This window comes from Jaminaea rosea (genome assembly GCF_003144245.1).
Source record: "Jaminaea rosea strain MCA 5214 unplaced genomic scaffold BDZ90scaffold_3, whole genome shotgun sequence".
NCBI lineage: Eukaryota > Fungi > Basidiomycota > Exobasidiomycetes > Microstromatales > Jaminaea > Jaminaea rosea.
Window position 1 is genome coordinate 209,141 of NW_020289977.1, and position 10,941 is coordinate 220,081.

The following is a 10,941-nucleotide window of genomic DNA, read 5'->3' on the forward strand; positions in this document are numbered from 1 at the left end:
GCGGCGAAGCGTCGAGCGTCGAGCGTCGAGCGACCAAGTGAATGCAGTCCCATTTGGGCAGGTTCCTCGGAACGGAGGATGACGGACGGACGTGTGTTCTGTGATTTTTGGTCCGACGCCCTCGGACTGAGGGAAAGAGGCGCATACAGTGCAGCCACCAACGAAGGCTTTGCTCGTCTCCTCATCATAACAACCACTCTACTCAGCATGGCGTCCTCAGATGAACCCTCAGATCGTGGCGCCTCACCCGTCGCCTCTTCCTCACGCTCACCACAGCCGGCGACAGAGACAGCCAATGCCGTAGCATCCTCCTCCTCCTCCTCCCCGCCGGCCTCGACTCCAACCACCTTTGCAGCTCTGGGCGTCCATTCCCAAATCTGCGACGCCATCGACGCTCTCAAATACAAGGAGCCCACTCCCATCCAGGCCCAAGCAATTCCCGTCGCCCTCTCAGGCCGCGACGTCATCGGCCTCGCCCAGACTGGGTCAGGCAAAACGGCCGCCTTTGCCATTCCGATCCTCCAAGCCCTTTGGGATGAACCTCGCTCAGGCTTTGCCTGCGTACTTGCTCCCACACGCGAGCTGGCCTACCAAATCTCCCAGCAATTTGAGGCGCTAGGAGCCACGATTGGCGTGAGGTGCGCCTGTATCGTCGGAGGGATGGACATGATGACGCAGAGTATTGCCCTCTCCAAGCGTCCACACATCATTGTCGCCACTCCGGGGCGACTGCAGGATCACCTCGAGAACACAAAGGGATTCAATCTCAAGAGTCTACGCTATCTAGTCATGGACGAAGCCGACAGACTATTGGACATGGACTTCGGCCCTATCATCGACAAGCTATTGCAATCGATCCCAAAGGAGCGAAACACTATGCTCTTCTCCGCTACAATGACAACCAAGGTCGCTAAGCTCCAGCGCGCCTCGTTGAAGAACCCGGCTAGAGTTGAAGTGGGCACCAAGTACTCGACCGTGTCCACTTTGACGCAGTACTACCTCTTCCTGCCATTCGCACAAAAGGACCTCTACCTCGTCTACCTTGTAAATGATACGGCAACGACGGCCAAATCGACGGTCATCTTCGTCCGTACTGTACACGACTGCGCGCGTGTAGCGTCACTGCTGCGTATTCTTGGCTTCCCTGCTGTCCCACTACATGGCCAGCTCAGTCAGTCATCGCGTCTGGCCGCCCTAGCCAAGTTCAAAGCGGGAGGGCGCTCCATCCTAGTAGCGACAGACGTAGCCTCCCGCGGGTTGGACATCCCAGCGGTAGACGTTGTAGTCAACTTCGACATCCCTACCCACTCCAAAGACTATATCCACAGAGTAGGACGAACAGCCCGTGCTGGTCGTTCTGGTCGGTCAGTCACCTTGGTCACGCAGTACGACGTCGAGCTGCTACAGCGCATCGAGACGGCCATCGAGACAAAGTTGACAGACTACGGTGCTCCGAGAGAGCGGGTAGCCCTCCTACAGGGGAGGGTGGAGGAGGCTGCTAGGGAGGCGAGCAGGGAAATCAGGGAAAAGGGATTGGGTGGGGCTGGAAGTGGGAAAAGGGCGAGGAGACGAGAGAATGGAAGGGGCGATGATCAAGATATGGGCAGTGGAGACGAAGAAGCAGGTGGTGCGGGAGGAGGAGGGGGTCTGCCTATCTCTGGAATGGGTGGGAAGAAGAGGAGAAAGGCGCATGGTAGTGGTGGAGGTGGTGGCGGAGGAGGAGGAAAGAAGCGAAGATGATCACGCCCGCTCTCGCCTTGTCATATTGCAAGCAATTTCATTCCCACCTTAGCATTCATCTTGCCGTAGCGCGAAGCCCCGCTTACTGCCTCGGCATCCCACTCTCCGTCGTCTTCATCAAGTAGAAGCGCTCCGCAGCCGCAATCGCATCATCGATCGCGGGCCCACCATCCTCACCAACACCCTGGGCGCCATCCGGCTTGCCACCGCCTCGGCCGCCAATCGAATGTGTGACCAAATCGGCCCACTCCCTCGCATCCAGTCCTTTGTCAAGGTCATGCTTGGGCACAAAGTTGACGTGGGGCACCTTGGCCTTCACCGCGGCACCGTCAGCAACCACTGGGTGGCCAGGCAGAGGTTCCTCGCTGAAGAGGTAGACGGCCTTGCCCAGGTTCTTCGCCGCAACCGCTCCCGCGCGAAGAGCGTTGGCATTAGCACCAACATCGAGCTTAGCGATCCAGTAGCCCTTGCCCTCTCCAGGACCACCAGGCGCAAACTGCGCCTCGACAGCCTTGGTGACGAGGGTAGCCTGCTCCTTCTCCACCTTCTTCATCTCGGCGTCGTGTGCCTTACGGGCCTTGTTGAAGTCGTCGTTCAACTTCGCCTTGCGAAGAACGGAGATCTCGAGGTTGGCAAGCTCCGAGCTGAAGGCCTTGAGTGCCGTGTCCTTCTCCCTCTTGTTCTGGATGGCAACAACCGAGGCCAGCTTAGCAGAAGCCTCGTCCGCTACTCGAGTGACGGCGGCAGCCTCTTCGCCCGTGACGGCTACGATGCGACGGATTCCCTTGGCGATGCCTCCCTCCTCAACGACGACAAAGTGGGCAATATCACCCGTCTTCTCGACGTGGGTGCCTCCACAGAATTCGATACTGCTCTTGGCCCACTTCTGATTCTCGATGTCTTTCTCAATGTCGTTCGGGTCGAACTCGAGCACCACGACGCGCACAGGGTCCGGGTACGACTCGCCGAAGACGGCGCGGAGCCCAGGGATCTTCTGGGCGACCTCGAGGGGCATCTCCTTTGCGTAGACGGGCACGTTGCGCTTGATCCAATCGAGGGAGATGGCCTCAATCTTGCTCATCTCGGGGACGGAAACCCCGGACTTGTGGGAGAAGTCGAAGCGCAGCTTTGTCGGTGCAACAAGCGAGCCCTTTTGGTCGATGTGGTCTCCAAGGACCTCGCGAAGCGCATAGTTGAGAATGTGCGTCGCGGTGTGGTTGTTGCGGAGAGGCCATCGACGCAGCTCGTCGTAGCCTGCGACGACCTCGTCGCCGACTTTCAGCGATCCATACTTGAACCAGCCGGAGTGAAGGACGTAGCCGTTGAAGACCTGCACGTCCACGACCTCAAAGTCCGCCTGACCATCGATGACAATGCTGCCCTGATCGGCCTGCTGCCCACCTGACTCGGCGTAAAAGTTCGTTCGGTCGAGAAGGAGCCCGACGGGCTTGCTGGTGTCGAGGTTGGGCCCGTCAGAGGATGGGTGGAAGCCCTTGTTCTGGTAGATGGCCTTGACTACCGCCTTGACGTCGCCCTTGCCGTACTTGGCCGAGTCGTCTGTCTTCGGAACCGAGTCCATCTTCTCAAGGGCGCCAAGGTCGTGCACATCAAGGCGGGGCATGCCTTCCTCTTGCTTCTTGCCAACGCCCTTGCTCGCCTCGTAGCTGGCGATGCGAGCCTTCTCAAACTCTTCGTCGTTGACGCCGAGGCCCTGCGGAAAGAGCGGCGAGGAGTGACGAGGTTAGCAACAAGTTTGGTAGAGCAGCGTTACTAGGCCAACGCACCTTCTCCTCTGCCATGATGAGCGTCAAGTCAACGGGGAAGCCGTACGTGTCATACAGCCTCCAGACATCCTCTCCGCTCAAGCTAGTCTGCTTTGCCTCAATAGCCTTAGCAGCAAATTGCTCGAACAGCTTCTCTCCCCTGTCCAGCGTACGGGAGAAGGACTCCTCCTCCTCTTTGAGGATAGCCTGAATATCCTCTACCCTCTTGTTGAGCTCAGGGAAGAAGTCGCCCATCTGCTCGACGACGACGGGCACCAATCGTGCGAAGAAGTCGCCGATGGGGACCTGGAAGTATTTGCGAACGTAGCGCGTACCCCTCCTCAAGATACGACGAAGCACGTAGCCGCGCCCATCCTTGTCCGGCACCCCACCGTCAGTCATTGCGAATGTGAGCGTGCGAACATGGTCTGCAACAACGCGGTAAGCCGTGTCAATGCCATCGGCGTCCTCCTTGCCCAGCTTGCCCTCGTAGGGGCGCGCCTTGGTCATTTCTTGGATCTTGGCGAACAATGGCTCAAAGACGTCGGTGTCGTAGTTGGAGCGCTTGTCCTGGAGGACGGAGACGAGACGCTCGAAGCCCATGCCGGTATCGATGTGCTTGTTGGGCAGAGGGCGGAGGGAGCCGTCTTCTTCACGGTTGAATTGCATGAAGACGTTGTTCCAAATCTCCAGAACGTCAGGGTCGTCTTGGTTGACAAGGTGCGAAGCATTGCGTCCGCCAATGCGGTCGTAATGAATCTCGCTGCAAGGTCCGCAAGGTCCCGTAGCTCCCATCTCCCAGAAATTGTCCTTCGCATTGCCCGTCAAGATGTGATCCTCCGGCACGCCGACCTTGAGCCAGATATCCCTCGCCTCATTATCCGGCTCCAGGCCGGCCTTGGCGTCGCCCTCGAAATAAGTGACGTAGAGTCGGTCAGCAGGGAGGCCGTACGTCTTTGTGAGCAAATTCCAGGCCATGGGAATCGCTTCTTGCTTAAAGTAGTCGCCGAAGGACCCTACGCATGAGGGCCAGAGGTGACAAGGTCAGCGGGGTAGCTCTTCTCTCGACCTCACGCGGCATGCTCTCTGCTCACAATTGCCCAGCATCTCGAAGAAAGTGTGATGATAAGTGTCCTTGCCCACATCATCCAGATCATTGTGCTTGCCTCCCGCACGAATGCACTTCTGACTATTTGCAGCCCTCTTGAGCTGCGCAAAGCTAGTCGAAGGGTCAACGGTGCCGAGGAAGATGCTCTTGTACTGGTTCATTCCCGCATTGGCAAAGAGGAGAGTCGGGTCGTCGTAGGGGATGCAAGACGAGGAGGGAACGAAGGAATGGGCATGTTGCTGCTGGAAGTAAGACATGAATTGACTGCGGACCTTCTTTGCAGGCCAGTCGCCGAACTTGGACGTCGTCGCGAAGCGCGAGTCCTGTGTGGTGGGCGCGCTCATCGTGGTGACGAGGCGGCGAGGGGCGAAGCAAGTTGTGTTGGTGGCACTGAAAAGGAGCGGCGATGAAGTGGCAAAGATGCGTTGCGGTAGTAGAGCGTGTACAGTCGAGCCAATGAGCATACACGGAGGGTGGGAGGTGATAATCGGTTGCGAAGGATTCAACCCAAGTCGACCCACGAGATGAGTCTTGACCTTTTCTCCTCCGGTCCGGTCGACTTGACTCGCGATGTCCTGGCCCGTGCTCGCTGCGAGCGGCCGCTGAGCCTGCCGTGAACCTCTCAACTCTTGATTTCCTCGTCCAAGCCATCAACCTCGCAGCTTACCATGTCCCAATTCAGCCACCTCCTCGGCCATGGTTCGCCGCCTGCCGCTTCTCTCCATGAGCGCATAGTATCCCACCCGCTTGTAGCACCAATCGCCTCGAATCCAGTCAACGTACTCCTCTTCTTCGTCCTCCTCTATCACATCAATGGACTCCTCCCTGCACCCTTGTCTACCCTCTCACCTAAGATCATCAAGGCAAGACATTCGAACCTGTACAGCTCTTTACCTCCAGAGCATCCAAAAAGCACCGTGTGGATGGATTACACGCCAAAGACGCTGGCAGTCTATGATGGGACGGGAAAGAAGGAAGCGACTGAGCCTGGCACAGGAAGGCCGGAGCAAGGCGTGAGTAGCTATCGAGCTCTGCTTCATTTCCTCGTAGCTCACCTTTCCACTACCTACCACTCTACCTCTCTTGGCTCCCACCCAGCCACCACGCATCCTCCTCAGCATCAATCGTCGCGTCTTCGACGTGACCTCCGGCGCACGCTTCTACGGCCCTGACGGCCCCTACGGCAACTTTGCAGGCAGGGACGCATCCAGAGGCATGGCGCTGCAGTCCTTCGATGAGGACGTACTCACGCCCCTCGACCAGCCCTTGGATACGCTGGAGGATCTCAAGCCAGCAGAGCGAAAGCAGATGCTGGAATGGGAGCAACATTTCTTGGGCAAGTACCCTGTGGTGGGCAGGTTGGTCGAGGGGACGAGGAGTGAGGCAAAGTAGCCGAGAACGAAGAGAGCGGAGAGGAGCAGGCGAGAGGGAGACTCTGCTTCAGATGCGAAGATGCAATTAGACAATAGACGTGCAAAATAATGTAGTACAAAGGCAGAAAAGAGATTAATGTGGATGGGGCTCCCCTTCCCCCGGGATCGCGATGATGACGACATCACGCACCCGTAGCCGACACGGCTCGCTGTGTAGGCCGTTGCGGCTCCTGTGCAGTCGCCTTTGACTCAGGAGTCGTCGGTGAAGGTGGAGAAGAGCTTGACGCCCTCGGAGAGTTGTCGACGCGAGGTGAAAGAGGAACAGGCGAAGCTCTGCCCTTTGCAGCAGCAGCGACGCTCGAGTTCGGCGTGGCCGGTGCTCTCGAAGCTGACGGCACAGACAACGAGTCGCTCGCGGTCGAGCCCGTCTCCTTGTCCTTCTCTTTGACCTCAATCCTACAGCCTCTCGAGCAGAACTTCCTTCCCTTCCTGTCCACAGGCGCATTGATACATCGTGTACCGCAGTTCGAGCAGCCCGCCGCCGTCTTGAGCCTCGAGCGATCCTCTGCAGACGCGAGAGCAGCATCGAGGCCAGACTGCTGGGATCTTGGGCTGCTTGAGCCGGAGGTTGAGGGAGGAAGCTCGGCGAAGCGTACAGAGCGCACCGAGCCAGGTGGTGAGCGCTTAGTGGGGGAGGACGACGCAGACCCGCCGTTGCTGGCGCTGTTCTTTAGCGCAGAAGGGGGTCGGCCAGGGGTGGGGGGTTGAGAGCCGGATGGCGAAGGCGAGGAAGAGGCATACGCGCTGCTGGTCGGGTCGATAAGATTAAAAGAGCGGACAGGGCGAAGCGTCGCGTTCGCATTCGACGCAGACTCTTGTGGAGACGAGGCTGAGGTCGAGGCTGTAGGAGCTGCAGGACTGATCTGCGCTGCGCTAGCCGTTGCCGGGCCTAGAGGTCCGAAGATACCTGTCAAAGTTGGGCGAGCGCTGAGGGATGCCTTCTTGCCTTTTGCTGTGAGGGTCTCAGAGGGGCCGGCCGATGTGCCGACGTTGAGAGCGCGAAGCGTGCCAACGGCCGAGGTGGACGTCCTGCTACCCTGCTCCCGCCTCTTGGTGCTACTGGCGCTGCTGCTACCTCGTGCACCTGTCTCAGGCTCAACCATCTCCACCGTGGTACTAAGCGTAGCCGATTTGCTACCCGTAGTCGAGAAGCCAAGCGTGGGTGCCCTGCCCTTTCCGGCGCCACCGAATGACAACAAGCTGGGCGCCCCACGAAGCGATCCAAGCCCAGTGTTTGAAGAGAAGCGACTCCTGATCGACTGCGCACTGTCCCCGCGCAAGGCTGCCAAGCCAGGTCGTTGTGTCAAGCGTTGAGAGGCGTAGCTCTCAGCTAGCTTGCGCTCTAGTCGCTCTGTCAACATCGGCGCTGCGGATCCGTCGCGCTGCCCATCGGCCGTCGCGCTGAAAGCGTTGGTGGGGACAGCATTGGCCGAGCTGCTGCGCAACGACGCGATACTGAATCCACTGGGTGTGCGGCGCATCCCCGGCTTCTTCTGTGGTGCCCCACCGAGCTGGCCTCTCAACTTCTCCTGCGCATCTTCACCACCATTCAGGCCCAGCACGAGGATATCCCCCGGTACATGCCCCTCCTGCGGGGCGTAGAAGCCCTTCTCGTCTGCGTCCTGAATCGGCTGAGTGGAGAAGATGGACGTCCCTGTTGCCACCGAGGCGGTCGAGTCTGCTCGGCGGCGACGCTGACGCTGGTACTGCGATTCGCGGAGGGAGGCTGTCGGGTCGAAGATGCCTGTCGCGTTTGCGTGGCCGTACGCTGTTGCCGTTGAGCCGAGACCGTGTACAGATGAGGTATTGGAAGAGGGCTGTCCGTAAAGAGAGGTGACGCGACGACGGAGTGGGGCGCCGTTTGGCGGGGTCGGCCGTGCAGTACGGAGCCTTGCATCTTCTGTCTCCAAGTTCGCAGCAGTGGGGAAGCCGGTTTGGTAGCTCGCAGAGCGGTCCATCTGCGCACTCCCTGACTCGCCGGTCTCGTCGCCGAAAAGCAGCGATGGCGAGTCGGACACAACGGAAGACGGGCGTTTGGCTGCTGTTGACGTTAAAGCGGCGCCAGTGATAGTCTTGCCGCCGAAGTGGTGGCTGTATGACGGAGGAAGGGTATCGCCGCTGCTTGGTGTCTTGTAGCTTGTGCGTCGCATGGTTGGGGCGGCCGAGAGAAGGTGCGAGGATGTTGTAGTCGCGCCGGAGTGGCTGATGGCGCGATGCAGCACATCGCGAGACGAAACGCTGGGTAGGCGACGAGGTGCCATGCCTTGGACGTTGGTATCAACAAGCTCTGCGCTCGCACCTTTGCGAGACCGCGTAGGAGATGAGGGGCGCAGTAAGGCCGGCTGAGTCTTTGCAGCGTCTTCGGTGTCCAGCGGCGCCAGCTCTTCCAAGGAGCGACGACGTGCCGCATCTTTCCTAGTCGGCGTCGGCGTCGCTTGGCCTGACGTAGCTGCGCTCGTGCGGCTCTTCTTCGGCGTCACGACTGGCGTTGAGGTCGAGCTCGTTGCCGCTGAAGGCTGCTTGGCTCGCATGTCTAGCGTTGGGATAGCCGCCTCGGGCAAGGCGGCCTCAAGACGAGCCCAGAGATTGCTGCCTGCTGATCGGACATCGTCACTGTCATCACCTCCTGATTCTGTGCCATCTCGCAGCTTCGGAAGGTCAGCGAGGAATTGATCTGCGGCCTCGACCAGCGGGAGAGCCTCCTTTCTCGCCTTGGCATCACGCAGAGTGTTGCGATAGCCGGTCCACGCCCGCTTGAGGCTCTCAATGCTTCCCTTATCAGCGACGTTGTTCAGGCAGACTGTATGAGAAGAAGCCAGAGCCTTGATGAGGCTGAGATGCGAGCGAGCTAGCATGATGGGCAGCGACTCTTCTGTCTCGTCGTCTGGGCCTCGTGGTGAAGCTTGAGGATCCGATGTAGCTATTGAGCTTGACGGGGATAAGAGGTCGAGCTCTGCCTCGAGCCACAGTCTGGCCTCGAGCACGGACGGCCATAATTGCGTGCGAGCCTGTAGTGATAAGGCTGCTGCCGTCGTTGCTGCTACTTCCGTCTTCTTGGCGTCACTACGGCCCGATTGCGACGCTGGTGCCCTGCCTCTCACGCGTGCCTGAAGCTGTTGAATGTCGGGCAAGATGATGCCCGAGTCGTCTGACCCCTGTTCGCCGTCTTGCTGCTCTTCGCTGCCGCTCTCTCCCACCGCCGCAAAGGCCTGCTTCGTCCTCAACAATCGCTCCAGTAATGCCAAGATCTTGACCACCTGATCCAGCGCCTCCTTATCTCCTGCTGCCCTTCTCTGTCCACGATTCTTCTCACGCCGTCTCTTGAGCAGACGACAGCCTTCCAAGATCCAAGCAAGACCAGCCTGTGGCTCGCGATGTACCAGCACCACGACCGGCTGGCCTCCCCGTGCCACGCCTGTAGTATAGAGGGCGGACAATGATATACAAGCAGATACGCTGCCTAGGGAGGCGGCACGAGTGAGAAGCTTGAGCGCCAAGTCGGGCGAGGCCGAGAGGAGGGCGCTTTTGGCTTCCCATTTCAGTCGGCCCGTATCTGTTGCTGAGAAGATGAGATCGTCCAAGGCTTCCGAGGCTTTGAGTCGCTCTTCCGCATAGCCTCTGCGACTTCGGCGACCCGCGCGACGCACAGGGACTGCGAGGGCTTGTTTCGATGACGAAGATGACGAGCTCGACGCCTGTTGGGCGAGGCGCTCCAGCTCCCTCTTCGCCTCCCACCCCCCAGCCGTAATGCCTAAGCCCTTGTTTGCGCTCTGCTGCCTGTACTGCGACGCTAGTAGGGAGTAATGCACATGCGCCGACGCATTGATGCTGCTTGAGGCGGTGGTAGGGTTGGACCAGCCTCCGATGGAGCTGCCAGGAAGGATGGGAGCGCGCCTCGAGTCGGTCGTTCGTATTGAGGAGAGAGAGGCGAGGCTGGCCGAGGATGAGGTGCGGGGCAAAAACATCGTCCTCGTCGTCGTCGGCGGCGGCGGAGCTGAAGTGAATCCCGGCTATAGCAGAGCTGACTGGAGAGACGACGACAGCTGGAACGACTGGCTCTCTCAACGGGCGATTATAGCTTGGCTTGCCGGACTTAGGTCGTGAGCCGCGTCTCAGATGCCATTCGCAGAGGCGCCGTGAGAGAGGAGAGGATGGGGAGGGGAGCGAAGATGGTGAAGATGTAAAGAGGTGATGGAAGAGTAGCACCTCGTGATAGCGAACTCAGGAGTCGTCGCTCCTCCTTGGAAATGCTCCGATTTGTGATCGAGTTGACAGCCAGACGTCCAAACGAGTTTTCCTGGGAGGCGAGCGGAGGGTGATAATTCAAGCCTTCAATTGCGCTCCGGGGCGGGGGAACGAGGCGGGGACGAGGCGAGAGCTGTTGTTTCACGGCGAGACCGCAAAAAAGGATGGGCACGATGGTAACGAGGTCGAGAAGCAAAGATGAAGAAGAAAAGAAAAGAAAAATCATTCGTTGCACCATCGACGACACCAGCTGACGCTCTCGACGAATCCAGGAGAGCGTACCATCGCTATGATGCGGAGCGACGACTAGTCTAAACCAACGACTCACGACTCACGCTCCAGCTGCACACACCCAAGAAGGCTATCGGCAGCCAGGCATGAGCGGGCTACTCAGCCAGCCACATCTTCTCTTTCTCGACACTGCAACTTTCTGCACGTATGTGCGTGCGTGCATCACCCGTTTCAGCGTCTCGCCGATCGATCGACTCGCAGGCAGAGAGTACTGCGTTGACCCTACAAGAACAGGGTGGGAAGAGCAAGGGCGGGCAGAATGCAAACAATGAGGCAGGCAGAGCAGGGATCGCAGGGATTGAGGTAGGGCTAGCGCAGTGATTTGAAATGGACAATGGCTGCGAGAGAGCAGCGGAGAGTG

The 10,941-nt window shown here is 59.1% G+C and overlaps 3 protein-coding genes across 3 annotated transcripts; 2 read left to right on the forward strand and 1 right to left on the reverse strand.

Annotated features, from left to right (window-relative positions):
* Positions 1-158: 158 nt before the first annotated feature.
* On the forward strand, positions 159-1,772 carry BDZ90DRAFT_230789 (DEAD-domain-containing protein). The gene has a single exon (XM_025505604.1). The coding sequence runs from the start codon at positions 208-210 to the stop codon at positions 1,738-1,740; it is 1,533 nt and encodes a 510-aa protein (XP_025363392.1). The 5' UTR covers positions 159-207; the 3' UTR covers positions 1,741-1,772.
* A 32-nt stretch (positions 1,773-1,804) lies between these two features.
* On the reverse strand, positions 1,805-5,104 carry BDZ90DRAFT_230790 (hypothetical protein). Its single transcript, XM_025505605.1, has 3 exons — positions 4,598-5,104; positions 3,525-4,519; positions 1,805-3,451 (listed from the first exon to the last, which is right to left on the reverse strand). Exons 1-3 carry the CDS (start codon positions 4,953-4,955, stop codon positions 1,823-1,825), a joined length of 2,982 nt encoding a protein of 993 aa, XP_025363393.1. The 5' UTR covers positions 4,956-5,104; the 3' UTR covers positions 1,805-1,822.
* A 175-nt stretch (positions 5,105-5,279) lies between these two features.
* On the forward strand, positions 5,280-5,979 carry BDZ90DRAFT_213178 (cytochrome b5; the record flags this gene model as incomplete). Its single annotated transcript, XM_025504159.1, has 2 exons — positions 5,280-5,624; positions 5,710-5,979. Coding segments are annotated over 2 exons (615 nt in total), but the record flags the coding sequence as incomplete, so codon positions are not given.
* Positions 5,980-10,941: the final 4,962 nt, after the last annotated feature.

What these genes read in the sequence shown, in the direction of transcription:
- BDZ90DRAFT_230790 (XM_025505605.1), bottom strand. Translation starts at nt 4,955, where the DNA reads ATGAGCGCGCCCACCACACAGGACTCGCGCTTCGCGACGACGTCCAAG. An exon ending in CTTCGAGATGCTGGGCAATT is followed by an intron (nt 4,520 to 4,597) that starts GTGAGCAGAGAG and finishes CCTCATGCGTAG; the next exon opens with GGTCCTTCGGCGACTACTTT. An exon ending in TCATCATGGCAGAGGAGAAG is followed by an intron (nt 3,452 to 3,524) that starts GTGCGTTGGCCT and finishes CTCTTTCCGCAG; the next exon opens with GGCCTCGGCGTCAACGACGA.
- BDZ90DRAFT_230789 (XM_025505604.1), top strand. Translation starts at nt 208, where the DNA reads ATGGCGTCCTCAGATGAACCCTCAGATCGTGGCGCCTCACCCGTCGCC.